At 33.9% G+C, this 23,795-nt stretch overlaps 1 protein-coding gene across 1 annotated transcript; it reads right to left on the reverse strand.

The window, feature by feature from the left end:
• Positions 1 to 3,576: 3,576 nt before the first annotated feature.
• LOC115957493 (phosphoenolpyruvate carboxylase 2-like) lies at positions 3,577 to 13,301 on the reverse strand. Its single transcript, XM_031075743.1, has 10 exons — positions 12,761 to 13,301; positions 11,628 to 12,019; positions 11,361 to 11,445; positions 10,841 to 11,063; positions 8,780 to 8,883; positions 8,508 to 8,595; positions 8,123 to 8,277; positions 5,207 to 6,205; positions 4,416 to 4,802; positions 3,577 to 4,039 (listed from the first exon to the last, which is right to left on the reverse strand). The coding sequence occupies exons 1-10, from the start codon at positions 12,926 to 12,928 to the stop codon at positions 3,743 to 3,745; spliced, it is 2,898 nt and encodes a 965-aa protein (XP_030931603.1). The 5' UTR covers positions 12,929 to 13,301; the 3' UTR covers positions 3,577 to 3,742.
• Positions 13,302 to 23,795: the final 10,494 nt, after the last annotated feature.

Raw genomic sequence — 23,795 nt, forward strand, 5'->3', positions numbered from 1 at the left:
AACTTTCCTTATTTAACTTACTATAAGATAAATAATACTAGAGACATAAACTATTTTATAAAAAAATTTAGGTGAAAATACCATTTTAGTCCCTACATTTTGGGGTCATAGTCAATTTGGTCCCTATATTTTGATAGCAGTCAATTTGGTCCCTGTTATTTTTAACTTGCAATCAATTTGGTCTCTACTGTTAAATTGTTAACGGAAAATGTCTATATATCAAATGGTTTGCATTGTTAGTGCACACGTGGCTACAATAATAATTTAAAATCAAATAATTAAACATTAAAAAAGCCACCTTAGCATTTTAATAAGAATGAATAGGCCATGTCAAATAATAAAAAACTGAAAAAATTAATTGGAAACAAATAAAATAAAAATGAATTATAAAAGAATCAATTTATTTTCTTTTCTTTTTGTATTCATTCACTTTCTTAGCTACCGAACACTATACCCAGCAAGCAATATAGTAATCTGAAAACTTTGAAGCTTTATCGGTGCTTCGGTCTGCTTATCAGAGCAAATAGTTTGAAAACTTTGAAGCTTTATCTGTGCTTCGGTGATTGGGATAAGCTAAAGGAATTAACACCGGGCTTGAGAATTGTTCAGATCTGAAAGTTCAAACAACTGTTATTGTGATTGGAGGAGTGGGTTTGTTGTTGCATCGGTACTTGTGATTCATCATGACTCCTATTTGTTGAAGAAGAGAAAATCTGAGTAGTCAATATTGTAACAATGAGATTTGTATAATATTAAACCTAAGTTGAGCTTTATAACACTAATATGATAATAACACAGATGCTTCTTGTTGGATTTGTGTATAGTTTTGATAACTCTGTGAATGTGTGATTTGTGCCTTGTTTCTTGCTTGCGGGGTATCATGTTTGGAAGTTAAGAAAGTGCAAGAGTACAAAAGAAAAAAAAAATTGAAGTTTTTTTAAAAATCCATTTTCTTTGATTTTTTTTTTTCATTCAAATAATTTTTTCAGAATATGTAATCCAATGTGGCCTTTTTTCTTTCATTAAAATGTTTAGGTGGCTTTTTTAATGTTTAGTTATTTGATTTTATATTATTATTATAGCCATGTGCACGCCAACATTGCAAATCGTTTGCCATGTAGACATTTTCTGTTAGTAATTTAACGTTAGAGACCAAATTGGTTGCAAGTTGAAAATAACAGGAACCAAATTGATTACTACCAAAATGTAAGGACCAAATTGACTATGACCCAAAAATGTAAGGACCAAAATGGTGTTTTCGCCAAAAATTTACAAACTGCTAATGTGGTGAATAATTATTGATAAATGAAAATATGATATTAATGGTGGGCCTAGATGAAAACCAATTTGGGTTTGGCCATATCAATATTTTGTAAAAATGTACAAAACGTTGTAAAATTGTTTTTAACTATAGTATTACTCCTATAAGATAGAGTTATTTCCAAAACAATTTAATGGAAAATTTTTTTCTAAAAATAAGCCATACTTTTTTTGTTGATTAGAGATGATTTTCTTTTAACTCATCTTTTCTGATACTACCAAATTTTAAAAAATACGAAAAACTATTTTTACATAAGATTTTCTCTGGAAACAAACAAAGCGAACCATCAAAATAAATCTTAAAAATTTACATCAAGAGAAAATGCATAATGAAATTGAAATTATAAACATGTTTAAAAATTGCATGTGAAAAGATCCATGGAATCCATTATTAAGTTGATGATCAACGTAGTAATTTGAAATTTAGTTGATTTATGTGTGGCATGTAATCAAATGCTTTGCTATTTTATTTTTGTAAATGAGAATACTTTCATTTCATCCAAATTTGGGGTTGATGCATTTTTCAATTATAGTACAAAAAAAAATTTAACACCCCCACAAATGCATAGATCTCATCACACTCCTAGTATATCCATGATTGGAAAATGCATCAACCCTAAATTTGGCTTGTTCTTTTGCTTTCCTTAACTAATAATTTTTTTCCCTTTTAAGTAATTTTCATTCTTTTTTTTATTATTATTAAAAACTACATAAGGTTTTAAAACGCTTTAGCATTCACATCAATCCAAATAAAATAGCATAAGCTCCTAAATTTGACTAATGAACTAAAAAAAAATTCTCACATCAACTCCTTTATTCATTATGCAAAATAAGATTTTGTAACCTATGCAAAATAAATTTTTAATTATTTCTTTACTTTACCCAAGGATGAAGAAAGAAAGTGGATGTTGATTATTGTGTGTGAAGAGTGATAAAAAAAAATTAAGAAAATCAAGAAGATTTGATTTTTTTTTTTTTTTAAAAGTAAAGTGTGTGTGTGTGTGTGTGTGTGTGTGTGTGTTTATTTTATTTCATATTGTGAAAAACCAACCATTGAATTATATGTTCTATATATTCTTAACATGCATGACAATTTTCATGCCAATCAGATGTAATTTACTATTCGATCCATAAATTCATATTTTATGCATTATTTTAAATTACAAAAACTTAAATGTAAACAATTGATTGATGACATGACTATTAATTATTAATTATCTTTAAATTTTGTAAGCATGAAGAATATACGAAGATAATATAATCCAACGGTGGATTTATCAAAATTCACATCTAATTAATAAATTGGATGGTGTAACATTGTTTAGAGTTACATCAAGTGTAACTTAAATCCAGCCTCTCTCTCTCTCTCTCTCTCTCTATATATATATATATATATATATATATATTATATGAGATAAAATTTTATTCTATTTTAATCTAAGTGTATGTATGTGAAACTTCCTCTTAGAGACTTAAACCCCAACTCTTACCTTCCACACCCCACAAACGCTAATACTTGTGACGTGTTTGACCATCATGCCAAAGATACCCGGTGGTTAGAATAGATAATTGGATGTTTTGAAAAGTTGTTTGTTAAAATAGAAAAATTAAGCTCTTATTCTATAATAGACAATAATTTTTGCATAAGTTAATGTGAATATTGATAATGTATTACTTTTGAGTTCATGATATCAAGGAATTCAAAGCCAAGGATTTTTATCTAATCCTATTGGTGATGATAAATTCACACTCTTTTACAATGCTTCCATTTGACAGATGATTAAACCATTTGGCAGTTGCTAATGTAAATTAGGCTATTTATTTTTCTCAAAAAAAGAAAAGGCTATTTAGATCTTACCGACAGAACAACCAAAGCTAGTCGCAATATTTTTTTATATACATTTCCAAATTTCTCCAATACATCTTGAATCTTTCATTAAAAAATAAATAAATAAATAAATAATCTATATATCTTCATTTTTTTGAAATTTTATGAATAACTCTCGAATTATTTTTAAATATCCCTACTCTTTCAGCTAGTAATTGAATAATGTGATTTATATATTTTACCTTTTACTAGAAATATGAACTTGAATTTCCATCAATTCACACCCCATAAAAGTTCCAACCGAATGCATAGAGTCGAGATATTTGAAAGCCAAAGTACCATCGCCTGGTTGTGTTAAGTCCAGAAGTAAACAATACATTTAACAAATAAATAAATATATGAAAAAGAGAAGAATGATACAACATAGCTGAAACAAGCAAACCAACAATCCATTTTTATTAACGCTATTATGGAGTGATTTATTACAAGCCGACTCAGAGCTCTATTAGTATTAGACAAGTTGCACTTTTCAGGCAATATTTTATATATTTGATGTGAAATGACAATATATATCTAAAGAAACAAGCATATGCCTTAACCAGTGTTTTGCAAGCCTGCAGCAATACCCTTCATGGTCAAGATCAGGGTGTCTTCAAGACCAGGAGCATATTCACTTGTGGGGTTAAGCTTTATAAGCTCTGCAGCTGGCTTGCTTGATTCCATGTATTCTTTTGACAACTGCGGCCTAACCTTCACATGATAGTCGGGGTCACGGATCCGTTTTAACGTGTAGGCTTGGCACACATTAAGTGTTGTGATGTATGCATCACGAAGACACAGTCTCTGCCTTAAGTAGGGGTCTCCTTCAAGAAGATCCTTATGCCCAGCAACCTACAAAATCAACACGAAAAGATATTGGTTACTGACACATCTAGATGTACATTCCTAAATTTAAAAAAGTTCTTTTCTGGGGGCTGAGGGAGGGGTGTTTGGGGGCCTGGGGCATATTTCTGACCAAGGAAACCATTCTAAACAAACTGTATAATCGGTCTTAGTATTCTGGGTCCTCATTGACCCCATGATATGTTTTAGAAGCAAGCATTTTTGAGTGGTATGTTTTAGAAGCTAGCAATTCTGAGTTGTGATTTAAACAAAATTACATGTTTTAGGTTGAAACAGAACTGCTTTTGTTTGAGCCCAAACTATGAGCTGGTGAGTAAAGTTGCAATGGCCCTTTCCTCACAATCACACAAGTCACTTAAATTACCTTGAGTAGAAGCTGTTTAGTTTCTTCATGGTTGGCCCTTAATCGCTCTCCAAATGACCATAGGTCTTCTGATACTAGGAGCTTGTCATACAATGCCGCAATTCCTGGGTCTCCCTTGGCAAAGACCATCTCAATTAGGTCAATTGAGACCCTGAAGAAAGGCCACTGATTATACATTTCCCGAAGCATTTGGAGATTCTTTATGTCCTTCTCAATTGCGTGCTTAAATGCTGCCCCAAAGCCTAGCCACACTGGTAGATGAAACCTAGTCTGGGTCCATGCAAAGATCCATGGGATTGCGCGGAGTGATTCAATGCCTCCACTTGGCTTCCTTTTTGATGGACGACTCCCAATGTTCATCCGGCCATATTCTGTCTCTGGTGTTGCCTGTAGTGTCGAAAGAAGATGATTTACATTAGATTATCAGCAGCATCTTCATAATGTTCAGCAACTTAAAAATTAATAGAAAATGAAAACAATTTCTATGCCTTGAGAACAGATTGTAAATTTATAAAAATGCAATGAAGTAGCTTTCAAAGAATAAAATAACAAGTAACAAAACTTTAGCGTGGGTAGACAAATACAAGTCAGAGAAGGAATAAAAATGTATAACCTTTCTTGGAATCCTACAAATTACTTAAGAAGAGAATACAATACTTGTTCACTATTAGCCTATGAATTCGAGGTAAATAAACTGAAACACGTTGAGTCACTTTTCCAAACCCCAAGCAGAGCTCTGTTATACTCTAAATATATCCAAAGGAATTAAGAAGGATGCATAGGATACTTACAAGGCGGAAATATTCAACAAAACGAGGTTCCTGGAAAACAATGGAACGGTATTCCTTTGTTGCTATAACTGCCATCTCATCCAGAAGTGCACGCCATTCCGGCTTTGGCGAGACAGGTGGATGCATACCATGCTCAAGTGTAGCAGCTGTGAATCGCTGGAGTGTTCTAAAGCACAAGTGCTCCTCCCCAAATGACTGTTCAATAACTTCACCTTGAACTGTCACACGAAGTGACCCTTGAATTGTGTCAGGTGGCTGAGATAGTATAGCAAGATGGGTAGGCCCTCCTCCCCTACCAACTGTCCCTCCACGGCCATGGAACATTGTAAGCTTAACCCCAAATTTCTTAGCCACCTTTATAAGCTCTTCTTGAGCCTTATATAACTGCCAAGCAGCAGAGAGACGGCCAGCATCTTTTCCTGAATCTGAATACCCTATCATAACTTCTTGCTTCCCATTAATGCGGTTTCTGTACCAGTCTATTGAAAAGAGGCGAGCTACAGCAGCAGGAGCAGCCACAAGATCATCCAGTTTTTCAAACAGTGGGACAACCCTTAATGGCTTCTTCACCCCACATTCACGTTGTAAAAGCTCTACAGCTAGTACATCAGATGGGGATGTTGCCATTGAGATTATGTAAGCACCAAAGTTGTCTGAAGGAAGTTCTGAAATGACATGGAGAGTGTCCAACACATCAGCAATTTCTTCAGTTTTGGGAAGATCAAGGCCAAAAAGAGGGCGCTTGCCACTGAGCTCAGACAAAAGCCATTCTTGTCTCTGTTCCTCTGACCATTCTTTATAAGAACCGATGCCCAAGTGCTTTGTGATAGCATCAATAACATCAGTATGCCTTTCTGATTCTTGGCGGATATCAAGTCTTACAAGTGAAAGCCCAAAGGTAGAAACTTGTCGTAAGAAATCAAGAAGGCTTCCATCAGCTATCGGCCGGTCACCACATGAGCAGAGTGACCTGTAACTGAGTTCAAGAGGTTCCAGGAACTACAAAGGAAAGGAGGGAAAAAGTCAGCACTAAAGAGAACATGCCACTAAACCAGAATAGCTAGCAGGGGCACAAATCAAACGTAGTTTTTGTGAAGGTCTCACATCATCTATTAAGCTATTGCAATTTTGAACCTGAGCAAGTATGTTATGAGATTCAAGCCATCTATTTTAATTGTCAGTATTCTAGAATCTGTCTATAGGCATGGCCTTGTCAATGGGTCATCACAAAAGCAATCATCTAGGTGGTCACTAGCATGTCAAACTCAATCAATCAAACACAGAAAATGAAACAAAACTGTAGCTTGGTCAATCATTACTTTTAGATTGTGAAGTATAGTAGAGATAATGCAAAGAATATTTTTTCCTTTGTTATGAAAATAATATTCTCAAGAAACTCTTCAATCACCAAGTACAAGCTAAGAAGAAGATTTTAAAGGGTAGTGATATTATTTGAACATAGAAATACTATCTATTCTTATAATTTCAAAAGCAAAAAGGCAAAAGAAAATATTTTGGTCCTTCCATAAGGATAGGGGTGAAGCTTAAGGAATTGGGAGGTAGTATCATTAATTTCTAACAATTAGAACACAACATCAAGAAATGAAGAAGTTACGATATAGACATAAAATAAAAAATAAAAATAAAAAAAAGGATGGAAAGGGGGGAAAATAAGAATCAAACATATTGCTTGTCATTGATATGTTATTAAATAAAAATCAAACTTACTCTTTGAGCAATGTGTTAATTCAATTTAACAGGCTATTCTAGATCTGAACAACTTATTACTGCATACAATTATTTTTCAGAAATTTAGGACAAAAGCTTGTATGAAAGCATTGGCTAATAGGTAGGGGTAGTAAATTAATTGCTATAAACCAAGGCATTTATAGCATATACAGTAAGCCAATAACTTCTGTTACACTTATGAAATCCATATTGTTGAATTAGTGCAAAAACTGACTTCAAACTTCACTATAAATAGAAATAACAAATTTAGTGTAATTGGAGTTTGGAAAAACTGAAATTAGCTTAGAATGAAGTTTCCTGTCTTCAAATTCTTAAAGAACGCACAATATTGGATTAGTTAATAGGATGCACATTTGAGACACAAGCTGAGCCTTCGGGTCTAAGAATTTTTCTTGTAGAGGCCTCAGGTGACTCAAGCTCTATGGTTTAGCCTCAAGGTGCTCTCCTGTTCACCTCAACATGCAGTGAGCCAATGACAACTAAAGCCCCAAAGCCCTATAAATGCCTGAAAGATATCTCATGTGAGAATCTTGAGTATATTTCATTGATTACAAAGTTATCCAGCAAGCAGAAGATCTGATTGAGAGATCCTTCCCTCAGTTAGGATGTCCATTTAGAACAACCAGTGAGTATGAAAATTAGTTAAGTACCAAATTTGAATTAATTGTTTTTTTTTTTTTTTTCAATATGCATAATCAATAGTTTCTGGTTTCAACCAGTGATTGCCAATAAAACTAGAGGTAAACTGGTCTGACAGTATAACCTGACAGCCAAAATATATAAACACCAAGCATAATATTGCCCCAAATGCCTAATTATTACCTAAATATGAAAAATAGACACAGCATGTTAGCATCCACTAAAACAAATACTATGAGACTGAACCAGACCACCACAACAATATATTTCTGCCATTTATATATATATACACACACACATTGATAAGTTGGGGTATTGAACCCACAACCACTCCCTTCATCCATTCTTTCTTTTGAGAGAGAAGTGTCATTTGGGTTTCACCACAACAACATATTGCCACCATAATAAACTATGTCATTTGAGATTAATACTTACTATAGTATAAATTTATGAATTGATTAAAGAAACAGCCATTAGACGCATATCCATTACAAGGGAATTTATTAAAAATTGCAGAGATGGAGAGACCTGCTCAACATTGGTGAAGGTTGCATCCTCAGGAATATCAGAGACCCCATTGGCTAATATGTGACGAGCACGTTCACGCGTATTATAAAGCTTGTCCCTTACATCACCAAGAATAACTCGATATGGCTCATTTGGAGGAACTTGTTTCCAAAACTCTGCATTAATGAAAATGCAAATCATAAAAATATCTGACATTGATAAGCATATTCAAAAGTTCCAGTCAATATGAAAAGGCATAGTGTATTGAGTTGTTTATATTTGATGAATTCTTTTTACACAACGAGAGGATGAAATTTCCATACATAATAGAGAAAAAAAATGAGTTTTAAATTTCATAAGTGTTCAGCAGTGAGATTTGTGACAATTTAATATCATGATTGGATACCTATGTAGTGTTTTGCATCCTTCTTTGAGGACCTATGGAGTTCGTCAGCACGAACTCGAAGCTCATCATTGCATCGCCACATAGATAACTGCCAATAAGGATATAAATGCAACATATTAGATGAATGGTCAACAAAAAAAGTTGTGATGAAACTTGCAAGATTGGATTTTTGTTGGGTTGGGGGGGGAGGAAACGAAAGAAACACGTTCAAGAGTCTAATACCCAGAAAGGAAAAAAAAAAAATTCAAGATTCTGATTCCTGTTTCAGATACCTCAAACATGAGATCCTCAATCTGGGAAAAGTACAAGTTAGCAGCCATCATTCTAGCCAGTAAGCATACATCCCTTGTAACTTCAGGAGTAACCCGGGGATTTCCTGCAGTCCATATCAGATATATATTAAGTGAGAAAACCACCATAATGACTGAAGAGATTATTCTGTGAGTGTATGAGAGAGTGATGCAGCCATGGAAGAAATAACAAATTTCTGTCATTAGAAAAGTTTTTAGTTTTGTAAGCTAAGCTTCGCTTGGGATTCACATGCAACATCCAACTGAGACAAGTTTTATAGGGTTCAAAACGTATATTATTAGTGTCATAGAGTTCAAACATATTTAACTGGGGCAAAATGTAATAATACCCCCTGTGGTTTGGGTCAAGTTTTATAACTTGTATTATAAGTTTCATAGAGTTCAAACATATTTAAATGGGGAAAAATGTAAAAATAACCCTTGTGGTTTGGTCTATTCCAAATATTCCCCATGTACTATCAATTAGACCTAGAAAACAGGTTGGGTCATGCAGGTTAAGGTCAGAAATGGGTTGGACTAGAACAGGTGGCAAAGCCTACGATTATTACCGAGTCTTTGACAGGTCGTAAAAACCCAGTATGGCCCTTATTTTTTTACATACAACAAAATAAACAAATAAAAAAGATACTTGAGCTTATATCCTATGGGAATGCAAGGGTTGCCAACAATGCCATTCTGATTCCCACTATATAGAATCAGAATTTTGTTCATTACAGGGGAGAGTTATGCTGGTATTCTTTTATTACTCAAAATGATTATACATCCTTCTCAATCAAAACCAGATAAACAGAGAAAAAAGGAGGGTTGTTTAAGCAGCGAGTTTGAGTTTAGATTAGGATGTGTGGGGGGTTGATGCTGACTGAGATTTGGTTTTGGGTCTATTCCAGTAAATAGTGGCCAGTTATCATTGGTGTTGGCAAGGTTACATAGCGTTAGTTGAGAGAGGGGAAGAAGAAGAAGAAGAAGAACATTAGAGAGAAAAGAAGAATTTAAGTACAAAAATATATAATTTAAAATGAATTCTTATTCAATTTTAATCTAAAATGAACATTTTAATAAAAAGGGGTCAAGTGCACAACACGTGTTGAGTTTCTTCCATCACAACTTATAAAAATGCAACAGTCAGAGTAACTGCATCATTTCACAAACCGTGGGTCAATCAAATTGAATTGATAGTACAAGGTATTTGTTTGAAAAAGACACAAACCACAGGAATCTTTTTTCCATTTTTCCTATTTTAATTTGGACTTTTATTTTCCAAGTCATGGTTAGTTTGGTATACAGGGCCAGATCTGTAATTTGGTTTCATTGTGTCAAGTCTAGAATTGTCCAAGGAGATTCCAACCATCTTAGGTGATTTTCTTTTGAGTCAAAGTTAATCTTTTATTACCTTATTAGATTTTTAGTTTAATAATCAAATTAAGAGTCTTAATACTACTACTACCACAAATAAGACTATTGTTCACAATCTGTGGATAGATTCTCACCTCTTTACAACCCTAAGTCAGTTTTTCCCCTTTCCCTACCAAAATTTCCATCATTATTTGAACCTTAATCCTTCTAGACTATATTAAACTAAGCCCACGGCCCACCATAGGCAAAGCTAGAGAGGTTTTCCCTAAATTTGCCCTACATGAGAGAGAGAGAGAGAGAGAGAGGCTCAAGTTGTCAACAACTCCTTTCAATGAAATGATCAAATAGACAAATAAACTTAAAAATTTTCAAATCTAAGTTGTCAAAGAAAATATAGGAAGCCTGCCAAAGGAGAAAAACTCTTATAATTTCTTTAGTTTGAGGTAACAATGAAGTAACAGCATACCGAGTGAAATAGGCAATTCCATATTTGTACAATTTTTTTTTTTAAGTTAATAAATTCCATACATAGTAATCCCTCCTTTCCTTTCATGTATATAATAGATACAGGATGATAATCATCATCAAAATTGTAACTTTTTTAATCATCAGGATATTGCAGGAAATAATGTCCACATTCAGTAATTTCTAGGGTGAAAAGATACGTACCATCTCGATCCCCACCCATCCAAGAAGAGAATTGAATGAGAGGGGCATTGTAAGGAACGCGTTCATTTATCCCAATGTTCTTCAAAGCTGTGTCAACACGTCTTAAGAATTTTGGTACACCTTTCCAGATTGTCTCATGAAAGTAGCTCATTCCTGCCCTCATCTCATCTTGTGGAGTTGGAGGTGTCCTTCGAATTTCATCTGTACGAAATGCAGCTTGTATCTACAAGAGAAGAAAAGAAATGTATTATGTAAGATAAGAATGGGATAGAGAACTTTATGTATGATGAGAATAGAGCTCCTGAACATTGTGACTATGTACTGCATTAAATAATGATATATTAGAAAATGTATAATCCCTAAAGTCTATACTCAAAATTAGCAAATAAATTTCCATCTTCAAGACAGAAGGATATACAGAACAATAACAATAATAATAATAATAAATAAATAAATAAAACAAAGCAAAGGTCCTAAAAGTTTGTAGAAGAAACAGTATCCCATGATTGGCTCCACATACCTCCCTTTGTAAAGCCTCATCAAGTTCCTGCTTATCATCAGGAGTTATGTCTTTGACATTCAACTGAGTCAAACAATTCCTTATCCTGAAAAATTAAACAATAGCATAATATCAATATGAATCTTGGAACAAAAATAACCATCTAACTCTTACACAGAAAGCAAATAGCATATCAAGATACACCGCAAAGGCGAATGAACAAATCATAAGGAAATTTCTTGCCGTGCACAGATGACAACTATACATCAACTTAGGTGGTAAACAAACCTTGCATGCTTTTGAAGCAAAGATCTTCTGACAGATTGAGTGGGATGTGCAGTTAGGACCAAATCTACGGTCTGGTTCTTCAGAGCATCAAAAACTTCTTGAGGGGACTTCTTCAGTTGCCCCACAAGCCTCTTGAGAGTCTCTTCAATGTCTGATTCAGTTGTTGCAGAAGCCTCATCAGCAAAATCTCCCTTCTTTAACTTGATCCTCCTTCGGTAAGCAATCTGGACTTCCTCGGCCAAGTTGGCCAAATTAAGCATGTGAGAAAATGATTTGGCAATGACAATAGAGTCCCCAGGATCCAGACTTGTAAACACATTCCCAAGCTCCTCCAACTTCTGAGGGTCATGCTTCCCTTCATACTCAGCTGAAAGCTCATAACAATCTTGAACCTAATCCATAATACATCATAATAGTTAATAAGTTAACCCATTATTAACAGAAAATCTAATGCAAGAACCCACCCCAGAAAATCTAATAAGTTAACCCATTAAATTTTTTCATGTGAAACACTTTGCAAGAAATTTCACTTGTTGAAACAAAATTGCCTTACCCAGAAATGAAAAAGAGAAATAAAATTGTGTTTACTTACACCATCATTAATCAAACTCCAAGCAAAACCCCAAAAATATAACTTTGAACTTTGACACTTGATAAAGTTGCTTACAACATTAAAGACAACAACTACACAATTTTTGAGTTTGCCTAAACAAAATTTGTACTTTGACACTGTATCAGGTATAGCTTTGTGTATTCCTGGGTCCTATATATCCAAGAAATCAATATATAATTTTATAATTTCAATTCTTCCCCTAATTTTTCTCATAAACCAAATGGAGCATTGCAGATCAAAATTAAAATGGAAAAGGCAAAGTTTTATTTATACAAATATTTTTCCCAAAGTACAGAATTCTACACCACATACTGCATTTAATGCAAAAAAAAACGAAGTGGGCATCCTCTAAAAACCAACAAATTGTCAATCCAAGCCTTAGAAAAGCTTGTAACTTTAACCAAATTGCAAGGACATCCTTGACATGTGCTATTTTATCACAAAATTACAATACAGGAAGGTACTAACAAAATACTTCAAAAGTAGTCAAAATGAAAATTAATAAAATAAAATCCATTACCGTTTCTCTGAGATTCTCGCCATGCAAATCTTGAAGAATATCCAGGAACCTATCCAACAACAAAGCATCATACTCCACTAGCTTGTCATCCTCAGACACCTTCTTTGGTGCCAGAAGCCTCAATTGAGCGTCAATTGAAGCCATCTTCTCTATGTTCCGACCCGCCATATCTCTCTCCCTCTCTGTCTCTGGTGCTCTGTTTTTCGGCTTGCTCTGTTTCCGATTTATCAAACCAAAACTGTTATAGTGATTTTTTTGTTGAGAAAAAACAGACCCAGCTCATCAAATAGTGGTTTAAATTGAATTAAACACTCAAAAAACAAAATAACAAAAAAAAAAAATAGTTGGAGACTATGGGAAACCCGTGAGTCCCGGATGAGGACTGAGGAGGATTGCGCAGCGACGTGGAGAATGGGTTTTCTATGATCTTTGCACGGGAAAGTTAAAGAAAGAGACTTTGGTCACGGAAGAGATCAGATATTAATGGGAGAGTCAAATGAGTAGCTGCGATGTAATTCATGTGAAGCATAACTCTTCTGCTACTCGCCCACATTTATAGAGTTAGAGAGACTGTGGGCATCTATTTCCATTGTTTTTTTTTTTTTTTTTTAATTTAAATGGGTTCTTTTTTTCCTTTTTTTTATAAATAAAAAGGTAATTTGATTTTTTATTAAATGGGTTCTTTTTTTATTTTCTTTTTTATAAGTAAAAAGTAAAGGCCTCTCTCTTTATTCAAAAAGGAAAAAAAAGGAAAAGCAGGGTGCTTGTTAAAAATATAAAAAGAATGAACTGAGACAGTGAGACTCCCTCTACTGCCCATAGAAAAAGAAAAATAGCAGTGCAATTCCAACTGTTTGAATTGATGTGGAGATGGAATATGCTTTATTAGAAAGAATCTGTAATTGGAATCTTTTATTCGCTTCCTACGAGGAGTTCTAAAAATCATTTATTTTCTAATAAATCTTATATTCACGATATTTTTATAATATTTTTATAATAAATTTTAGATAGTAAATTATTAATGGTTCTAAATTAAATATAATATTAAAATTACTTTTTTATCTGTAAAATAACAGCACGTAACAATCTATTATTTAAAATTTATTATAAAAATATTGCAAATATAATATTTTTTTTTGTTTTCTTTATGTATAGTTACCCTGTTATCCTTTTTTTGTTTTTTTTATGTATAGTTACCTTGTTATCCTTTTATTGGTGAATTTGAAACGAGGAAAGATAAAGTTTTAAAATTTTGATATTCTATACTAGTCCAAAAGAGAGAGGGGAAAAAAAAACAATAACACTCCAAATTTCACAATTTTCTCAATAATTGATAAAAAATGATAGGTCCATATAAATAAGAGTAGACAAAAAATGTCAATCAGTCATAGTTGCACACATCACATTGTGAAATTGGGTATGCAATTGGATACATGTGTTCCTAAAATTATTTGGAAAAAATACTTATCTTGCCGTGAACATTATATTTGTTTATTTGAATTGGGATCGGAGCTATGCACCATGCAATTATTTTTCAAGGGTTGAAATTAAAAATTACAAAGTCACTTTTATTCTTAATCCTTGAATCAAAAATTTTCTAACCATTAATTTTTTAGATTTTTAACTTTTATCTGTCACATTAAAGCAATGATAAAGTGCAATAGCCCCAACTATTGTATTGGATCCAAACAACCTTTCCGGTTCTTTAATAAATATCAATCTCCTTTTCAAAAAAAAAAAATTTTTAATGGGATTCAAAGCTCGGTTAAAATTAGGTGCAAAAAAAAAAAATCATGGAATTGAAGAATGACTTTACCGTCTCTCTCTCTTTTGCAACAACTTCAACACTTTTAAAGCTAGGAAACTAAAGATTTGTTTTGAACTTAAATATATGGCACCATCACATACTTCATTAATGTTTTGATTGTTTCCATTCACTCATTCAATATAACTAGTCAGTAATTTGTGGATTGTATGGGAAAGTTTAACAAAATTTGATTTTTTGTTCCTCTCTTTTACTTTTTGTCTAAATATAAAATTTGATAATTATGGTAGCATTGTAGAAAAAAAAAAGTATGATAGTTATTAATAATCTTATATCTTTTGTTTAAATATGAACTTTTTAATAATTATAGTAATTATTAATATTCTTCTATTTTTGTTTAAATATGAAATTTAATAATTATGAGAGTTATTAATAGTCTTATTTATTAATTGTGACAAGAATCTAATAGAATGTTTAATTATAAAATATATATATATATATAAATATATAATCATAAGTTGTAAATCGAGGCCAAAAAAAAACACTATATAGTTAAAGGGTAATTATAGAATACTTTGGACTAAGTTACAATATTGTGCACTCTCCAGTCTCCTCTCATATAATAGTGGGCTTCACTATTTTATTATTATTTTTTATAAATAAAAGCATTTAGTCTTCTTCAAATATCTAACTATTTCATTGGGTATATGTAGTCTCCAGCTCACACATAGCAGGTTATTATAAGGAGGAATTCCTTGGGGCTGGACACAAGATGCTGGCAAAAAGTTTCGAACCCATGATTTTGTGAATATCATAAGACCTTAAGAACTACTAAACCAACTTCTTAAAGTTTCATTAATTAAATTTATGGTGAGACTAACTATTCATGGGAAAGGAGTAAGGAGGGAGTTCACTTTAATTGTACTCCCACAATAGTCTATAATTTTGATGAAGAAATGATAAACTAATTTATAGCTGATATTTCCTTCTTTTGTCTTATGTGATGGGCAAAAAAATAGAAGGTCCCAAGGGACAGTAACAAACAGGGGAGTCCTAATAAGAAGTCATAATTCATGGTTTCATACCATACAGGAGCAATAACTGTAGTACAATGCTGGTTGTTGGATGAGATTATGGAAAGACAAACGCTTTGTTTGTTTCAAATATAATGTTTTTTAGAAAATGAGTCATTTTTTAAAAGTTATTTTCTATAAAACTATCTCATTTTCTTATGTTTGATAGCAACTTTTGGTAGAATGTTTGGTAGCAACCTTAAATGAGTTGAAAACAGTCTTCTAACTTCTTTTATTTAGCTTGTTATGAGATAAAGTAGTTTTCAAAAAAAAAAAAAAAAATTAGTGGAAAACAATTTCTAAAAATAAATCATACTTTTGTAGTTAACCACAGATAGTTTTCCTTTAACTTATTTTTTTTTATGCTACCAAACATTGAAAAATATGAAAAACTATCTTTACACAATGTTTTTCATCAAAACAAATAGAATGCAAGTGTGAATATGCAATAATAACTGTAGTTCAGTGCTAGATCCCCCTGATTCAGTTGCTACCTTGTTTAATTTTCCAAAAAAAATCTCATACTTTGTAGTACTCATAATTTTAATATATAGTAAGTGGTAATTGGTAACCAATTTAAACTTTCTAGTAGTGCATAAGAAAGAAGGGGAAAATTAAAGATAAAGAAACTTAAGAAAAGTACAATGCTGGATAGGTTTATGCGAATACAAAGACAGGTTTGAATATATTATATGAATTTTTTTACAAAAGCCTGCACCATAAGAATACTGCAAGAGAAAAAAGAATAAGAAAAAAAAATTTATGTACATAATGGTGTTTGGGAAAAAGAAGACAAGTATGAATATATAAGTTGCTAAAAAAGCCTCCACCACAAGGTCATAGAAAGCGATAGCGACTACCTTAAGTCCATCCTAGTTACTAAAATGCCTTTGGTTAAGGACTTTTGTTGTTTGACTTTCAAATTCAATGAACCTTCCATCAATCAGTGTTGTTATTTTATGTTTATGTTTTAAAATGTTAAAAGCATAGTAAAATGATTATGTTCTTTTTTTTTCACTCACCAACTAAACACTCATCTTTCTTCTCCCAAAAAAAAAAATCTAAACATTCATCTAGGATTTATGGTTCTCTTATATTAGACTATGAAATAAAATAAAAGCTAAAATGAATTTTACACCTTTTAAGTTTGGGTCAACTCTAAATCAGATCATTGACTATAAAATTTTGCAATTTACATCTTAATGTACAATTCTATCAATATGCAACCCTTAACATCGTTTGAGTTTTGTTGTTAATTCACCCAAAAATAACATCTTTTTAGACAGAAAAATATGGGGAAAAAACATGTCATTTTTAGCAGCTTAATGGTAAAAACGTGATGGGCTATTACGAAATGGGTGAATTGATATTGCTTTAATAGTTGAAGGTGTAAATTTCAAGTTTTGAAAGTAAAGTGACTCCAAACTTAAAAGGTGTAATGTGCATTGTAGATATAAAATAAATCATAAACATACCACGTAGAAATGTCATATATTTGATTTTACTAAGCAATAATAAAAGTCGAAGTTTTATTTTTATTGGGCCAGAAGAAAATATTTACTTTAAAACAAGGAAGATCACAAAGAAGACACCTTTTCCTTATTATTATTATTATTATCAAATTGTTTTTGTTTTCAATTTATTTAGTGCGTTTGGATGAGTGAATTTTTTTTGGCTTATTCTGTTAAAAAAAAATTAATAATGTAAAGGTATATTAGTATGTGTGGGGCCCGACAATTCGTGGACCAGGCCCATTTGCCCTTAGAGATTCTGAAGGCCCAATCCGAGGAGAGCTGTGGCCCAAACTCTACAATGCCGAGCACGAAATAATTTTTGGGAGGCAGCCGAGGACAGTTTAGTCCTCGGCATATCCATAATCCCACCGGAACAAAGGGGTAAAACTGGCGTAGGGGCGAATTTGTAAGATCCAAAATACCTTGGGGAAGTTATCCTTACTACCCTTCAAGATAAGACCCAGCGCCTGACAGAGCCGTACTCTGCAGTTTTATCAAACCATCCCCAACAATTCCGGGATTGGACTGATGGGACAAATGTCAGTGTTTGTAAAGATTGACCCTACACGTGGACGAAGGACAACGAATGCAAGCCAGTATAAAATAAGGAAGTAAGTGAAGTCTAAGGGGGGGCCATTCCATCTTCCAGAAAAAGAAAAGGTGACAGGGGGGAGAACGTCTCAACAACACCGGACTTCACGGAAAAAGTCCATCAATGGGTAACCGGAGTGAGACCCTAATGGTCCTCGGATCAACTCCGAGGAGTCCCATCCCTTTGACTACGACATCTTAGGGCTTAAATGTTCAAGCCCAATTCCTTTTTCTGCATGAATTCCTCTAAACTCGAGCCCGGAACACCGCCCAGTGACCAGCGGCCAGCTTTTCAAGCCCACTCTCTACAAACCATATTGTGAGGGACCTTTATTGCGTGAGCCCAAAAATGTTAGTGGGCCGCAAAGGAATCGTGTCCCTACAATTGGCGCCGTCTGTGGGAAAACTTGCGCGCTGGCGTGGGTGGCGGTGGAATCGACTCATGGGCAAGCAGAAGTTTCTGGGACCTCCTCCGTCTCCGTCGACATCTAGTTGTTGCTCCGACATAAGCTTCTGCTAGGGGCTACGTCTCGCAGTGATGAGGGCGCGGATGTCTCTAGGGGCTTCCAGCCTCAGACCAACTTTCCCCGTCCTGGTGTAGGGGCTTGTGGTCGAAAAATAAAAATAATCTTATAAGTTTTGGACAGAACCAAGGCCTTGCATGGTCCTCGGACTCAAGCCTATGGGGAAACCAAGTACATAAAAAGATTATAAGTTTTGGACAGAACCAAGGCCTTACATGGTCCTCGGACTCAAGCCTATGGGGAAACCAAGTACATAAAAAGATTATAAGTTTTGGACAGAACCAAGGCCTTGCATGGTCCTCGGACTCAAGCCTATGGGGAAACCAAGTACATAAAAAGATTATAAGTTTTGGACAGAACCAAGGCCTTGTATGGTCCTCGGACTCAAGCCTATGGGGAAACCAAGTACTATGGCACGTAAACCTCATGATCCATCCGAAGAAAACTCCTCGTTAACAGTAGGGTCAACACCTTAATTGCACGGGTCCCCGGTCTGCCCTCGGGTCCCCCTGTGTCAAAAGGAATGGTGCGATACGGAGTTGGTCTGGCGTGCATCGCACAGCACTCAACAGCTATCCCGGTTAGTTCCATGAATTTAATCTATTTAGGATTACCGTCGTTACACTTGATAACATTTGCGAGTTTGAACTAGTAAGGGTTGTATTAAAGGCATTTTCCTGCCCGGAGTATCATTAAAAGCAGACTTAGATCTAATGTCCATGCACAAAGTAGTTGTTGCAGAGGAAAAAAGTATGTATGAGGAAATAAGCACATCTTTTATTAAGACGAATGAACAGTACAATGTACAATGAAAAGCTGAAACGAGCTCACATTAGAGCTAACTACGTAAGTAAAAGAAAAATACAAGAGGGTGAAGGTGAAGCCGAGGAGATATCTCAGATGAGAGGTTGGCTACTGCTTTGAGGCTTTATTCCTCCTCAAAGCCTTTGCACGCCCATAACTCAGGCAGCAAAAGAACCCGACTCGAGTCTTGCGCCGCCGAAGGAAAGGTGCAGGGAGCCGGAAGTTGAGGAGCCTTCACCAAAAATCTGCCTACAAAGAGGCAGATGCGCTGACGGCGGAGAATCTTTCTTCTGACACACCAAAATTCTGGCGTGAACAGAACCTGCTTCGGATTTTGGCTAAAAGAGAGGCGAGACAGATCTTAAGTCTGCGCCACCCTTGCCCTGACCGAGCCATTTCAAGTTTTGTCAGAATGTGGTGTTTTGAGGAGGAGTGTGATTCCTTCATCATTTGTTATGGAGGGCGTATGCGGATATGGTAACAAACGGGCTAAGAAGACGCTAAAGGAGGATGCGGATTTCAGATTTCAGAAGGAAGGAGAGGAGTCTGTACGAAAGTCACTGCCTCTTGCTTGCCTTCTTATAGGAAGGGCAAACGAGTGGAATTAAATGCCTTTAGAGTTTCCAAAAGAATCTGAAGAGAAAAGAGGCGTTCATTCCGTTTCCCCACCTTATCAGATGAGCCGCCGGACATAAATGTGCCTCGTGAAGGGAATTCATTTAAGGGCGCGTCTGGGACATTCAAGCGGCAGGAGTGGATCACGAGCGGATTAAACGGAATCCCTTGAAAACCGGCTGACTTCCTGGGAAACCACTCACATAAATGCGGGGTCAAACTGAATGAGCCATATTGAGGGCCCGGGTTTGCCAAAACCCTCCTTTCCAACCCGGAAGTCGGACAGAAGGGTTTTGAGGGGCTATTGTGGGGCCCGACAATTCGTGGACCAGGCCCATTTGCCCTTAGAGATTCTGAAGGCCCAATCCGAGGAGAGCTGTGGTCCAAACTCTACAATGCCGAGCACGAAATAATTTTTGGGAGGCAGCCGAGGACAGTTTAGTCCTCAGTATATCCATAATCCCACCGGAACAAAGGGGTAAAACTGGCGTAGGGGCGAATTTGTAAGATCCAAAATACCTTGGGGAAGTTATCCTTACTACCCTTCAAGATAAGACCCAGCGCCTGACAGAGCCGTACTCTGCAGCTTTATCAAACCATCCCCAACAATTCCGGGATTGGACTGATGGGACAAATGTCAGTGTTTGTAAAGATTGACCCTACACGTGGACGAAGGACAACGAATGCATGCCAGTATAAAATAAGGAAGTAAGTGAAGTCTAAGGGGGGGCCATTCCATCTCCCAGAAAAAGAAAAGGTGACAGGGGGGAGAACGTCTCAACAACACCGGACTTCACGGAAAAAGTCCATCAATGGGTAACCGGAGTGAGACCCTAATGGTCCTCGGATCAACTCCGAGGAGTCCCATCCCTTTGACTACGACGTCTTAGGGCTTAAATGTTCAAGCCCAATTCCTTTTTCTGCATGAATTCCTCTAAACTCGAGCCCGGAACACCGCCCAGTGACCAGCGGCCAGCTTTTCAAGCCCACTCTCTTCAAATCATATTGTGAGGGACCTTTATTGCGTGAGCCCAAAAATGTTAGTGGGCCGCAAAGGAATCGTGTCCCTACAGTATGTATAAAATGAGGCTTCAAAAAAAATCTTGATCTTATATAAAAAAATTTAAAAAAAAATCATTATTTATATCTACATATCTACATATATATTAATAGGCAAAACTTAGAGAAAATCCAATTAGATTCTACAATTGAAGTCCAATTTTGCGCCATGTGTCTTAAATTATTTATTTTTATAGAGAGTTTTATTTTTTAATTTTGGAGTTAAATGTGGGATTACATCATAAATATCAATTCAAGTGAATTATTGCATACAAAAACTAAAAAGTCTATAATTAATGAACTTAAAAAAAATTAAAAATAGTGGATAATTTACATTTTCTACTTAATAATATTCTTACAAGACTTTTTAAAGAGTAAAAAAATATATAAGAATGACTGTCAATAATGTTTAAATTATATATGTAAGAATTATACTATGTATCTTAATATATATCTTTTAAGTATATTTATGTATATGTATTAGCAGTGATGGAGCCAAAAACTTTTTCCGGTGGGGCCAAACTAAATATAACAAAATTCTTAAGTCAAACAAATAATTTATTCTAAAGAAATTACATTAATTGATAAATTAAATTTGACCTAACAAAGCTATTTCATTCATTCTTTTATGGTATTGCAATTTTTTATAATTGATTTTGAGCTTAATTTTTCAAATAGTCTATTATTAACAAGTATATACATATAGGAAAGAAGCATCACCTCTTTTCATTTTTTTTTTTTTATGAGAATCAAAAGAAGCATCACTTTTATATCTACAGTTTCACAATATTAATTTAGCCTAAACAAAATAAAAATAAAAATCAACGCAATTAAATCTATAACTCACATAGCACTATCAGCACAAATCCAAACGTATATAATAGATATAAACTTAAAATATCTCATGGCACAAATCCACAAGCCACTCACATTGTAGCACAAATCCAAACCTTTCGTTTGGCACATATCACAATGCAACACAAATCACAATGCACACAAATGAAAAACCATCAACACTACTATTGCAAACTTAAATTGGTAAAGTTGTAGAGCACAACAAATAGAGAGACATAGGCTTATGATTGGCCTTGTTCTGTTGATTATGGTTGTGGCTGTGGTTGTGGTTATTGCTACTCGAGGCACAAAGGCAACGTGGCTACTGGCAGTGCGATTGGGGCTAGTGTGCGTGGCAACCATGAGAGACATTTGGGTTTTTACTTTTCTTTTTCATTTTTTTCTTTTATACTGGGTATTACTATTAGGGATTTGTAAATGAAGTTTTTTTTTTTTTTTTTTTTTTTTTTTTGGGGTTATTAGGGCCTTGTTATTTTGCATTCTTTTTTGGGTATGTTGTTTTATACTAATTATGGACTGGTTCAAAAGTTGTAGGGATCAATTATAAAAAATTTAAGGTCTATTTCTTTTTTCCTTTTGTGATAAAACTAAATTTTAAATTTTGAGAAGTTCAAATTCTAAAATTTCAAGGGGGGCCAGTCAGTATATTTTTCGTTTGAATTGTGAATTTATTCTACCTCTAATGGAAAATATCGAAAGTTAGGAGGCATGGCCCTGACTCTACCTTTGTGCATGGGTTACAAGCTAGTATATATTAATAGGTAAAACTTAGAGAAGATTCATTTAGATTCTATAATTGAAGGCCAATTTTGCACCACATGTCCTAAATTATTTATTTTTAAAAAAAGTTTTATTTCTTAATTTTGGAGTCAAATGTGGGATCACATCATAAATATTTATCCAAGTAAGTTATTGAGTATAAAAACCAAAGAGTCTAAAATTAATGAATAGAAAAAAAAAAATTTTAAATGGACAATTTACATTTTCTACCTAATAATATTCTTATAAAACTTTTTAAAGAGTTAAAAAAAAAATGACTATCAATAATATTCAAATTATATATGTAAGAATTATACTATGTATCTTAATGTATATTTTTTAAGTATATTCATATATATGCATAGAGTTACAAGCTAGTTCTTATAATGTTCTGACAAAAGAAAAATAAATAAAATGTGGTTATTGTAGCATTTTAATATTATCTAATTAAAATGAATAAATATGACAACATAATTATAAAGATATGAGAGTTACCACCGCGCACCCTTGGTGTGTTGGTCACTCTACAAGTATAAATGCTTGTAGGTGTGGGGGGTAAGGGCTGGGGTTCAAGTTTTTAGGAAGAAGTTTCACACACATATACACTTAGATTAGGTTATAATAGAAATTCTATTTTGTATTAAAAAAAAAAAGATATGAGAGTTAATATGAAATATAAGAAATTAGCGAAATGTTTAAATCCCCATTGAAAATAAAAGATACTATTTTTTTTAATTGTGGTGATTAATAGGCTAATATATATTAGATCAGATATTAAACTAGATACAGTTTAATATCATGCACAAGGGATAGGTGAAAGGAGGAAATGTTTTTCAAGCAAAAAAAAAAAAAAAAAAAAAAAAAAAAAAAAAAAGTACCATATCAGAAAGAAAGTCGTTAAAAAGTAAAATACTAATTTTAATATTCAAGAAAATTGTTGTTCTTCCTGTTTCTTTTTTTTTTTTTTTTTTTTTGGTTAATTTTCTAAACAACTTGTTTCATTTTGGGATATCATTTGCGTTCCCCTATTCTCCACAGTTAAGGATCCATCACACTTTAGCAACGGAGATGATTCGAAAAAAATTCATGACGAGGAGCTAGAAGGAGGACCTGACCCAATGAAAATTTTCAAACTTGGTCTAAAAATTCCACGTGTGTGTAATTAACGTGCACTATTACATTTTGGATGGCGAATGGACGGAAGGGACTATTTAGCTCATGGCTGAAGTTTCGATTCTAAATTGACTAAATTAAAAATATATAGGGTCTAAGTGTAAAAACCTCAAAATTTCGATGGTTTAATATCATTTTACCCTTAAAATGTTATTATATGTACTTGAAAAAACGGTGTTGCGAGTTGTGACATCTGAAAAAAGTGTTAACATAAAAAAGAAAAGAGATACAAAATGAATAGCATAATTTATTAATTAAACCAACAAATTGCTCTTCATAATTTGTTTATAACAAAAATAAAAC

The sequence above is a fragment of the Quercus lobata genome, chromosome 8, assembly GCF_001633185.2.
Source record: "Quercus lobata isolate SW786 chromosome 8, ValleyOak3.0 Primary Assembly, whole genome shotgun sequence".
Taxonomy (NCBI): Eukaryota; Viridiplantae; Streptophyta; class Magnoliopsida; order Fagales; family Fagaceae; genus Quercus; species Quercus lobata.

What these genes read in the sequence shown, in the direction of transcription:
- LOC115957493 (XM_031075743.1), bottom strand. Translation starts at nt 12,928, where the DNA reads ATGGCGGGTCGGAACATAGAGAAGATGGCTTCAATTGACGCTCAATTG. An exon ending in TTGAGGATCTCATGTTTGAG is followed by an intron (nt 8,596 to 8,779) that starts GTATCTGAAACA and finishes CCTTATTGGCAG; the next exon opens with TTATCTATGTGGCGATGCAA. An exon ending in TTGTTGAATATTTCCGCCTT is followed by an intron (nt 4,803 to 5,206) that starts GTAAGTATCCTA and finishes TCGACACTACAG; the next exon opens with GCAACACCAGAGACAGAATA.